We start from the raw sequence: 12,062 nt of genomic DNA on the forward strand, positions 1-12,062 counted from the left end.
GATGTAAATAAACTGTTTGAGTAAACAGCTGATGAAGACTACTTTTTTGTCTGCTGACTTTGATATTTAACCAGTTTTAGCTCCGGTACAATTCAATGATTTTTCTCTTTTCAGTGTACAAATATTTTGTAATGTGGAGAAAAAACAAATAATCAAAACATGGCAGCAGTAAGTTACCGACTCATGTTCTCAGTCAAGCTTAGAGACACTGTGGGGACAAATGTGGAGGTCACATACAGTTGAAGGTGGTTTTAGGGGTCAGACAGAGGTCTCTTTCTTTAGTCTTGTGATGTGATGGTTATTGCAGTGGTTTGCACAGCCAGTAGTGTTCCTACGTTATAAGATTTGAAAATGGATTTTTAATGTTTGTTTCCCCAAAACAAAAGGTGGGTCTCCAGTGGTTTTAAAAAAAAAGAGAAAATAAAGAGTAAAAAATAATGTTTTGATCATTTTTGTGATGCTCTGTAAGTGAAATGCACCAAAATGATCAAGATGAGATAATCACTGGAGCCTTTTTCTTCAAATTTGGATTTGAGGAAACAACAAACACATTGCAGTAATTTGTTTTTTGAGGCAGAGCACCCAACTGAAACTCAGTGCATGATGGGAAATTGAAGCAGATATGGTTAATGGATATATTTAAGTGTTTAGTTTTCAGCTCAGTTACTTTCCTGCAGCCTCTAACAGTCAGCCTGTCATTAACTTCTGTTTCTCTTCCTCAGGTCAAAAAGTCTATACGTTCAGGTCATCGTGCAAATATCTTCAGTGCTAAGTTCATGCCTCACACCAACGATCAGGAGATCATCTCCTGCTCCGGAGATGGTATCATCTACTACACCCACACCGAGAAGAGTGCTGAGTACAACAGACAGTGTCAGTTCACCTGCCATTATGGAACAGCTTATGAGGTACTAAACGCTGTTGGAACCTCTGCAGGTCACATAACTTATCACTCTCTCACGTTTTCCATTTCTAACCTCGTCCTCTCTGCTTTCTATCAGATTATGACGGTACCAAATGACCCCTACACCTTTCTGTCATGTGGGGAGGACGGCACGGTGCGGTGGTTTGACCTGCGCATGAAAACTAGCTGCACTAAAGAAGACTGCAAAGACGTACGTCGACAGCTGTGATATTGTTTTTCTTTTTTCAGTCAGTGACTCATCAACATCTCAGTAGCACTAATATCTGTTTACTTGTTTACTGGATGGGTTCCTTTTTTTTTTTGTTTTGTTTTTTCAACCACTGAAATACCAGCACATTGTAGATGATGATTCATGTTTTGTTCTTTACATTATTTCTTTTATTTTATTTATTTATATTACATTTTATTTAGGTTATTGGTCTTGAGCTTTATTTCTTAAAGGTGTTTATTAGCACATAATAGTTACAGGTAACACTTTTTTTAAATTAAAAATCAAAAACATCTAATTTAACATTAAATAGAATCCACAAATTTAGTTATAATTTTTTTTGTCAATTATGTTCCTTCATTAATGAAATTCCTTCTACCCGCTTAACTTTAGTTATGTATTTTATTGATACAACTTGATATTGGAATTGATATTGATTTGGTATTAATGATGTAGTAATGATGCAACAACACCTCCACATTTGCGTGGGTTTGTCCTCGGTGCTGCTTGTCTCTGGTTGGAGAGACAGAAGACGGTTATCTTGGCTTCAGGCCGGGCTGCGTTCGTGTGTGTGTGTGCGTGTGTGTGTGCGCGCGCGTGTGTGTGTGTGTGTGAGAGAGAGAGAGAGAGAGAGAGAGAGAGGGAAGTGGTTTCTTCCTAGTTTGTGTTTCATCTACTCGTATTTCATTCTGGAGATCAGTGCTTGTGATATTAAAACTAAGATAAGAGATCAAATAAGTTAATCCTTAATCCCATAGCAGGGATTTTTGCAGTTACAGCAGCAAAGAGGATAATGCAATAGCAGGAAGCATCAATAAAAAAAGCAAGATATAATAAATAAGTAAACAGACTCAACGGCTGAATTATTGCAAATAGGAAATATTGATATTGCACAGTTTATTATACATTGATTTTGCACATGAGTGAATGTGTCAGTTTTGGTGTGTGGTCTACTGGATTGTTGATTGTAAAGTCTGACAGCAGCAGAAGGACCTGCAGTATCTCCTTCACACACTGCAGGTGAAGCACACTGTCACTGAAGGAGCTGCCCAGTGTTGTCAGAGTGTCCTGCACGGGGTGGGACATGTTCTCCATCTGGGATGATAGCTTCGCCATCATTCTCCTTTCTCCCACCAACCACTGGGCTGAGGGGTGATCCCAGGACAGAGCAGGCTTTCTTAACCAGTCTGTTAAGTCTCTTCCTGTCAGCAGTCAAGATGCTGCTGCCCCAGCAGACCGCTCCTTAGAAGATGGCTGATGCCACCACAGAGTCAAAGAGGTCCTCAGGAGGGCCCCCTGTAGCCCAAAAGACCTGAGTCTCCTCAGCAGAGAGAGTCTGCTTTTTCCTTTCCTTTAGAGTGTGTTTCTGTTGTCCCTCCAGTCTAGTTTATTATTCAAGTGAACACACAGGTACTTGTAAGATTTCACCATCTCAGTGTCCATTCCCTGGTTGTTAACCGGTACAGGAGTGTTTGTGCCTGTGGAAGTCCACCGCCAGATCTTTGGTTTTCCCTGCATCGATCTGGAGGTGGTTCCACTGGCACCAGTCCACAAAGGCCTGAGTCAGTTCTCTGTACTCCTTGTCGTCCCCATCTGTGATGATGATTGCAGAGTCGTCAGAGAACTTTTGCAGGTGGCAGTTAGTTGAGTCGTGTGTGAAGTCTTTAGTGTAGAGGGTGAAGAGGAAGGGAGCCAGGACTGTTCCCTGCGGGGCCCCCGTGCTGCAGAAAACCATGTCGGACTCATAGTCCTGTATCCTCACATACAGTGGTTAGTTGGTTAGGTAGTCCAGGAACCATGCTTGTGAGGTGGTGGTCCAACTTGTCACTCAGAAGCGTGGGCTGAATGGTATTAAAGACACTGGAGAAATAAAAAAAAAAAACATGATTCTCACAGCGTTCCCAGCCTTTTCCAGGTGAGAGAGGGATCCATGTGGGAGGTAGATAACAGCGTCATCCACCTCAATGCCAGGTTGATAGGCGAACTGTAGCAGATCCATTGATGGGCTCACCAGGGGTCTGAGATGGATAAAAACAGTCCTCTCCAGGGTCTTCATCAGGTGCGATGTCAGGGCCACCAGCCTGTAGCTATTGAGGTCCTTGGGGTGCGCGTTCTTTGGCACTGGTACCATGCAGGATGTTTTCCACAGCTGTGTCACTCTCCCCAGCTTCAGGCTCAGGTTGAAAATGTGCTCAACTATCCTGCACTGCTGGTCTGCAGAGGACTTGAGAAGCCTTGAGCTGATGCCATCCAGCCGTTCTGGCCAAGATTCTCCTGAGATCTTTCCTCACCTGGTTTTTTGTGAGGGACAGATTGGGGCAGGGGGGCTGTATGCTGGAGGTTGTGGGTGGGGGTTGGGGGGGGTAGGGCATTGGACAGGAAATGCAGTGGCTGTGAGCTGAATGTTGTGAGAATGGGGGAGTTGGGCTCCTTGTAACCAGAGATGGTTTTAAGGCAACTGATCCTTCATCTTCCTCCTGTAAATGTTTTTTCCCTCCCTGATCCTCCTCCTCAGCTCTCTCTGCACCTTCTTGAGTTCCTCCTTATTGAATGTGGGCATAGTGGAGGACAGAGAGGTGTGATTAAAGTCACCAGAAATAAGAAGGCGGGCCTGCGAGTCGCTGTGTCTGTCAGAGTAGAAACTGTCAGAATACTTTCACCAGACACTCACTTCCCCCTCTTAATTATCCTACAACCTGTGAGTGTTAAGACTGGACCTCCACAGCTGGAAAACTAAACATCCATAATTTTTCCACATTGTTCAACTTGACCTAACAGTTGCAATAGCAGCATGATTGTCCTTATATCTACTTTATGAGTATTTGTAAATACCTATTGTCAAAATGCAGCTTCAGGTGTTTCTGTTAGAACAGATTTCTGCAGAAACAGCAGAAATGACTTTATTCTACGGTTTTGATTTCAGGACATCCTGATAAACTGTCGGAGAGCAGCAACCTCCATATCCATTTCTCCACTGGTGCCCTACTACCTGGCTGTGGGCTGCTCTGACAGCTCAGTGCGCATCTATGACAGACGCATGCTGGGAACTAGAGCGACAGGTAAGATAACATAAGATAACCTTCATTGTCCGCAAAAGGAAATTAGTCTTGGACCATGAGAGCACTGAAAGCTACTTATGTCCGTCATGACACACAAACACCACACAGCATCTAAAACAACAGCCATCAGACAAACGTCTAGATCCGACAAAGATAACAAGGTAAAGAATGTCGTCCCATCCTGCCGTGCTGTGTGTCTATTGTTCGATATTCTCATGAATGTGACTTTATCCTCTTTCTCTGAAATTCTCCAACTATATTATAAACTATTTATAAAATTACATTAACAAAATTAACAAAATTACATTGGTTTACATTAACAGTAATGACCCAAAGAAAAGAAAAGAGAGAGCAGGCAATTTAAACAGTTTGAGAAAGGCAAATTTATTTGAATAGAAAGCTTCAATAACACTGCCTATAAAGGAATTAAGACAAAATGTTAAAGGAACAAAAGGCAATATAAAAGACATACTGTAAGGAGAATAAAGACACAGATATGAGCTGTAATTAATTAAAACGCATTATAGGAAAATTCTAATTTACAGTACAGTAAGAAATATGAATACATTAAAAACATTTTGTGTGAGTTTGTTTCAGATATGTGGTGCATAGCAGCAGATCAGAAAACCATTCAGTGCTTTATGAACCAACAGTAGTTCTTTAAAAAAACAATTCTTTGACACAGGAAGTCGGGGTAAAGATCTGAGATCACTTCTTGGTGTTAGTAAATGAAAACTTTAAAATGCATGCACGCATACAAGGGAGGAGGGAAGTGAAACAAGTAAAAGCATGGCTGAAAATATGTTTTTAACAGGCACTTAAGTTAGTAAGTCTGAGATTCTAAGGACTCTACCTGATATATATATATATATATATATTTGTAGCACATCAACCAAATAGTCTGCAGAAAGTCAATGAATAGAAAACCCGCCAACACAGCAGCTGATGTAACTGATCAACTCTCTCTCTCTCTCTCTCTCTCTCTCAACGTCAGGTAACTACATGGGCCGAGGGACGACGGGTATGTGCGTCAGGTTCGTTCCTGCTCACCTGTCCAACAAGTCGTGCCGAGTGACATCTCTCTGCTACAGCGAGGATGGCCAGGAGGTTCTGGTCAGCTACTCCTCCGATTACATCTACCTGTTCGATCCCAAAGATGACCAGGCCCGAGAGCTAAAGGGCCCCTCTGAGGAGAGGAGGGAGGAGGTGAGAACATAAGAAGACTTGAGGAAGGACTCGAGACACATCACAAGTCCTTTTTTTTCTTCTTATACTGTTGCCCGTTCGGTTATGTCCTTACTTATTACTTACTTATAATTTCATGGTGTTTTTTTAATACCATGAAATGTTGTTTGAAATCTTTCATGTGATTATCCAACTACACTTTTTTTTTAAATTATTGATTAATCTGTTAAATTTTTTTTTGGTTAAGTGAGTAATCCTTTAATCTTTTAAGTCAAAAACATACTAAAAAAGCTCATCACAAGTTCTTCAAATATCTTGTTTTGTCAGACCAACAAGATATTCAATTTCAAATGACATCAAACAGAGAAAAGCAGCAAATTATCCTATTTGTGAAGCTTGAAGTAGACGATGTTTAGTTTTTTTTGTTGCTTGATTAAACAACAGGAACAATTAGTCGATGTTAAGAAATGTTACTGTTTTTTTTTTTACTGTTGACAATATGATAAATCCAATAGTTTCAGCTCCAGTTAAAAGAAATATGGTAATAATCGGACACAGAGAAGGTCAGTGCTGCAGAAGAGGCTGCAGTGGCCTCCTGGACCAGAACTACTGCGGTGGTTGAGCCTTTAATCCATAAACATGACGTTTCTTGATGCTCCAGATATTCTCTATAAAAAGTACCCAAGTTGTTTGGGTGAAAAGATTGTTTCTTAGAAACAGATCTGACCTTGTTGTGGCTGAGTAGAGCAAATGACCCTGAAACTCAAAGAGAGGAGAAGAAACAACATGATGGTTCACTAAAACCAAATCTGAAACACTGAGTATCTTTTCTTACATGTATTTAGGTCATTATATCAGTTTGTTTGAGCACATAGTCTGGACATCGGATAAGTGAGCCGTCAGAGAAATCGGACCTCAGATAAACTTAGGTGGGCGCCGGAGCTTCACGTGTGACTGAATGTGCTGGATCATGGTGCCAGTGTTTGAAAGCCTCGTGGTGAGCTCAGCTGTGTCGAGATGCAACCGCCACACACATTCCTTTCCAAATACAGCGACCGACGCAGGCAGTGTTCCTCTATCCACCAAAATAGTTCAGGCAGAGGTGGTGGTGGTGGGTGGGTGGGGGGATGGGAGGATGGGGGGTGGGGGGGGGGGTTGAAGCTAAGGAAATGCTCTCTCCTTTTTCTTCCACCTGTGATACCATTTTGTTCTGGGCCTTTCTGTTTCTGTCTCCTCCCTTATTCTACTATCTCCTCCAGCCTCGGCTCCTTTTCACCACCTCCAGCCCATGTCCAGACCTGATGACATTTCCTGAGCAAAGCAGTTGATAGTCTCTCCACTAAGACCCCCTTCTTTCTATTTCTGGCTCTGAGCCTGTTGCCCTACAGAGAGAGCCAGGGGACTGGAAAGTGAAGGCGACCTCAGTGGTGCAGCTAGAAGGGAGGAGGAGGAAGGAGGAGGAGGGGGGGGGGGCACTTTGGAGAGGACACTGACAGAGACATGCAGTGTTTTGCTTTGGCAGCAGAGCTATTTTTGACCATGCTTTGACTGACAAACTGCTAATCTTTCTGTGTGTGTGTGTGTGTGTGTGTGTGTGTGTTTCCACAGCTGAGGCAGCCTCCAGTGAAGCGCCTCCGTCTACGAGGCGACTGGTCGGACACTGGACCCCGAGCTCGTCCTGAGAGCGAGAGGGAAAGAGATGGTAAGATCACAGCAGACAGTACCGCAACATGTGACACGTTGACGTATGTGTTCCTGCTCAGTTTAAAGCACAATAATAAACCGCCGACCCGTGAGAATTTATTATTAAATCAGCCCACAGATTCACTTCTTATTTTTTTCCATTTATATTTTTCTCAGACTTTTTATGAGAGTGATCATTTAATTTTCTAGCAAGGCTGCAAAGCTGCAACGTCCCAACATAACCGCTTTGAATGTGATCAACAACACTCTGATTTACTGTGTCGCACCTGAATGTTTCTTTCTAAACCTGCATTAAAGGATGTATAAAGGATCCCTTTTTAAATGGATATGGTGAACTTGCAAACATTAGCCTTAATTATGAGTCACGTTTGTGTCCACCTAAAGAATCTCACACAAATATTCACTCTCCTTTTACCTCTGTTTTGCTCTCCACGTACTCCTGATGAAAATATCTGACTCCTTAGCTGTTAAACACTGTATTCACCAGCTAGTCGCTAACTTTGTCTGCATACCAGCTGATGCAGTGCAGGCAGTGTTTTTCATTTTTAATTCACTGAAAACAGCTGTCTGCCGCCGCTGGAAATGAAGCTGATGAGAGCAGTGAGAGTGAACCAAAACTGTAAAGTCACAAACCTTAAAACCAAAACCGTGAGCTGAAAGAAACTATCGACCTCTGCTGAGCTGAGAGGAAACGTTCCTCTCACACCTACCTATCACACCACACGTAGTCATGTGATCCATTGCTAATACAGAAATATTGATTATAGCTGCTTTAAAGAGAGGCGACAACTGATTTTATTTCGTGACCTGTCTCATCTAAAAAGAGAAAGCTGCCGTTCTCTGGGAATATAATCAAACATGCAGAGTAATGTGATAGGCACAGGGGACAGACGAGAGGAGAGATTCATGGCTCAGTGGGAACAGACTGGAGCACACTCACTGATTTGTAGCCTTTAATAGTGAAAACAGACTAATGTTTCGACACAGCTGTGTCTTCATCAGTGTCTCTTTTCAGTCTTTTCTCTCTCGGGTTTGCTGTCCCTGATCAGAGAAACACTTGAATCAGCTGCATATTGCTGGAAGATGTGCAGAGATCTGCTTTTTATTCATTTCTCAGCTTCAGAGTACACAGTTGAGATTAAATGTTGAAATGAAAAGTGGCCCTCTGAAGAGAGAACAACCTGGCCAGCGACCCTCAGCTAAATTGAGTTTGAGACCCTTGGTTTGAAATGATACTTCATCAAAACTATCAAACACCCACCAGCTGTAGGCTTGAAGAGAACAGCGGCTTCGTTCCACTTAAATGAATGTCAGTTGCACAATCACTTCACTTCGTACACACACACACACACACACACACACACACACACACACACACACACACACGTCAAGTAAGTTTTTTTTTCTGCAGCCCAAAGTCACAAATTTGCCTCGAAGGGTTTTATAATCTGCACACTTTTATGTCCCCACTTTTTTTTCTTTGTCCTTACTGAGTGAAATTGTCTAAACATAAGTCTCAGTCATTGAATCAACACTTCTGACTATGTTATTCAAATCTTATAGTGTGTCTTATACAATGTGTGATGTTACAATCATGACACATATAACACACTCATACCAAAAAATATTCACCTACTTTGTGTTTGTATTATTACTCTCTGCCCAGTGGTCAAATGTACTGCTGTTAAAAAGCAGATGTTTTGTGTGAAAAGTGCCTCTAAGTGTTGCTCTGATCTTCCAGGAGAACAGAGCCCGAACGTCTCTCTGATGCAGAGGATGTCGGACATGTTGTCCCGTTGGTTTGAGGAGGCGAGCGAGGCTCAGGGCAGCAGAGGAACCCGACCTCAGACCCGACCCAGAGGTGAGGCATCAGTCTGAAAAACTGTCAATACGTATAAAATAAGATCTACACATTTCAGGCTTCAAATATATAGATTATAAATTTGAGGGGAAAGAGAGCACTGATACAGGACCGGCAGTCAGTATTCACAGATATCCTGAGTTTGAGGTATGAAAATCATTATTGGATCGATGTCTTCACATCTTTTTTAAGGTCTTGAATTGTCTTTAAGAAAATTGTATAAATTTTAGTTCATAAAAGTTAAATTCATTTGAATAATGAAGAATCTTCGTGATCTTCATAGTAAACAATATTTTATATTTTATTTCTTTAACCATGGCATTTTCTCACAAATCCCATCTTGTGAACGTCTTCCTGTATGCGGACGGCTTTTGATAAGCGCATCTACTGCTGCAGTACATTTAATTATTTATGACTGTTTTAGACTGATCATTGGATGGATGTCATGTGATATAAACCAGTTGCATTTTGGGTTTGATTTAAGTTTAAAAAGTTCATGTTGCCAAACTGTGTAGCCACCTTCACCACTGATTTTTATTTTTATTTTTTTAGGTTTTATTTTAATTTTCCATACATATATTGACTAACATCATATACACTTACACATAATATCACATACAGTGAACAACAACCACCTCAACAAACTCTAAACAAAAACAGAGGAACAAAAAAGAAAAAGATAAGAAAAAAAAAACCACATTTTTATGAAACATAAAAACCAAACAAGCTCAACTGACTCCTCAGTATTATCTGTGTGGATTCAGACGACCAGTTAAAGGATTTTATGGCTCACAGATTGTAATTTTTTCCCCACGTGGGGTTTAAACTGGTTTATTCTTTTCTGTAGCTGTTGTCACCAGAGATTGTAAACATCTATTTATTTTCTTATTTCCAGGAACAGCTGTCCGTCCAGAGGCGGCATCGAGTACCTCAACTGCCCCTGCAAGAGACTCCAGACAGGAATCTGGCGCCCCCATGAGGCCCGCGGGGACAGACACCCTGGAAGTACCTGCCAGCTCTGCTGCTGCCGCTGCCGCCCCCACTTCCTCTTCCTCCTCAGGGTCGTCGTCGACAGTCACGGCACCTCCTGCTTCCAGCTCCTCGTCGGTAGAGAGTTCGGCCCCTTCCACCTCCTCGCCTGACTCAGAGCAGAGGAGTCAGGCCGACGCGGGCGGGACCCCCACGCCAACTGCCACCCCCAGCTCAGAGCCTGCACTCTCAGGTAGACTCACGCACCTGTTTTCAGAAATGTACGTTTTACTCTTCAGTCCAGCGAGTAGGTCGACTGTATGTACTGAGTGTGTGTGTGTGTGCGTGCGTGTGTGTGTGTGTGTCGGAGCCACTCCACTCAAGCAGCAGCCTCACTTCACTCTCTTTTCCTTCAGCATCCTGTTGTCTTTCTCCTTGTTTTTGTTTTCTTTTTCTTTTGCCTGACTCTCTGCTCCTGATCCTCCTCCTCACATCCTCCCCTCAATCTTCTAATCGTGCATCCACTCTCCCTCTCTTCCTCTGCCTCTCTGTCAGAGTACGGTCCTCATCGGCTGCCCATAAGTTTAGTGTGTAGGCGTTTGCAGAGGTTACTCCGGCTGGCCGACCCCCCAAGACAGGGTCAGAGAGCAACCACTTCTTCTTCCTCTGCAGCCTCTGAGAGACAGTCACAGAGAGCTGCCGCTGCCGCTGCCACCACTGAGACGCGACCCCGTACAGGTTACCCGCCCCTCTGAGCTCCCTCCCCTCCCCTCCCCCACCTCCTGCTGCTCCCCCTCATTGCCTGGACACCCCACTCCCCTCCCCCTTCCCTCGCCATCTTCCTCTCCTCCCCTCACATAGAGACAGTTATGCTCTAAGAGGATCCAGCCTTGCTAGAACTGACCACTAATCCCACAGCGATCACTCTTTCCATTCCCCACTACTGCACCTTGAGCTTATTAACCTCTCCGCTGTTTTGCTCGGCCCCTCACTCACTCCATCGCTTGAGTTTTTCACCTGCAACTCTCCCATTGGAGTGGCACCCAGCCGGTGTGGAGCTCTGCTGCTTCGGTGTCCTCATGTGGTTGTTCACTCATGATTGACGGTACTTACTTATCAGTCGTAGATCGGCTGTGGTTCGATTTCACTTCAGCTTGAGAATCCTAACTCTCTTTCAGACACGGATTATGTAACACTGCCGGCTTCATCTGTTTGTTGAAGTGGCTTTTTGTCATTCAGTCAGAGGTGTCCGTTACGGGTCTATTCAGACATGACAGGACTTTTACAGAAAGAGCCACGATGCTCACACATCTGTTTTCTCACAAGCTGCATCACTGATGGATTTTAAAACTTATTTCGATGTTGAAGCTTTAATTAATGAGCACAAGGGACGCACTTCTCACAATGAATCTCATCAATTTCATCATTTATGAGATAAGAGTTCTGCTTTGTTTTATGATGGCACATAAGCAAAGGATGATAAGAATTCCCGTTTGCTCACATGCTGTATATAAACCGATTGAGTATTTCCTGCTTTTAATCTCTTTAATTAAAGAGAGTTTGATAAATAAGTGATAGATTTATTACGGTGAGTGCTCACATGTAGAGGACGTGCTTTCAGTCTCGTTTTAAACCTTGTTGCGCTGTAGCTTTCACAGCATTCAATGCAGACGGTGTCACGGAAATGTCATTAGGTCTAACTCAATAACTTTGTCCTCGTGACTTTTTTTTTTTTTTTTTTTTTTTTTTTTTTACATAAAAGTGAATCTGGTGCTTATTCAACCATGAGACCAACACAAAAATCTACTATCACATTTATGCAACGAAGTGCATGTCTGAAAGGGGCTTTATTAGACAAGTTGTTAAATTAAACCAGCGATGACACAAATTATGCATTCACTGAACACATAGTGTCTTTGCTTGTATTGTTTGAAGTGAGAGCCAGGCAGCACTATCAGATGTAGTGCAGAGAACCGGTGCTTTTGTTAATTTTGTATAATTTAAAAAACATGGTGGATAACAGCAAACTGTGTTTTATTAAAGGAAAGGTTCACAGTTTTTCAAGTCTGTCTTCAAACAACAGTCAGGTGTCCATATAAACAGTGAAAGAGGTTTTTCTTGCTGTAATCATTCCTCTGTTCATACTGGCTA

General features: G+C 42.6%; 1 protein-coding gene across 4 annotated transcripts in view; it reads left to right on the plus strand.

The window, feature by feature from the left end:
* dcaf6 (ddb1 and cul4 associated factor 6) overlaps positions 1-12,062 on the plus strand; it is a 32,969-nt gene that overhangs the window by 12,771 nt on the left and 8,136 nt on the right. For 2 of the 4 annotated variants that reach the window (XM_044365009.1, XM_044365008.1), the window contains exons 4-11: positions 723-908; positions 1,002-1,115; positions 4,057-4,192; positions 5,187-5,398; positions 6,986-7,079; positions 8,823-8,942; positions 9,838-10,164; positions 10,467-10,649. In XM_044365009.1, the coding sequence (XP_044220944.1) occupies positions 723-908; positions 1,002-1,115; positions 4,057-4,192; positions 5,187-5,398; positions 6,986-7,079; positions 8,823-8,942; positions 9,838-10,164; positions 10,467-10,649 (1,372 nt within the window). The remainder of the gene's footprint in view (positions 1-722; positions 909-1,001; positions 1,116-4,056; positions 4,193-5,186; positions 5,399-6,985; positions 7,080-8,822; positions 8,943-9,837; positions 10,165-10,466; positions 10,650-12,062) is intronic. The other 2 variants (XM_044365011.1, XM_044365012.1) reach the window with 1 other exon arrangement.

Source organism: Thunnus albacares, chromosome 11 (assembly GCF_914725855.1).
Source record: "Thunnus albacares chromosome 11, fThuAlb1.1, whole genome shotgun sequence".
NCBI lineage: Eukaryota > Metazoa > Chordata > Actinopteri > Scombriformes > Scombridae > Thunnus > Thunnus albacares.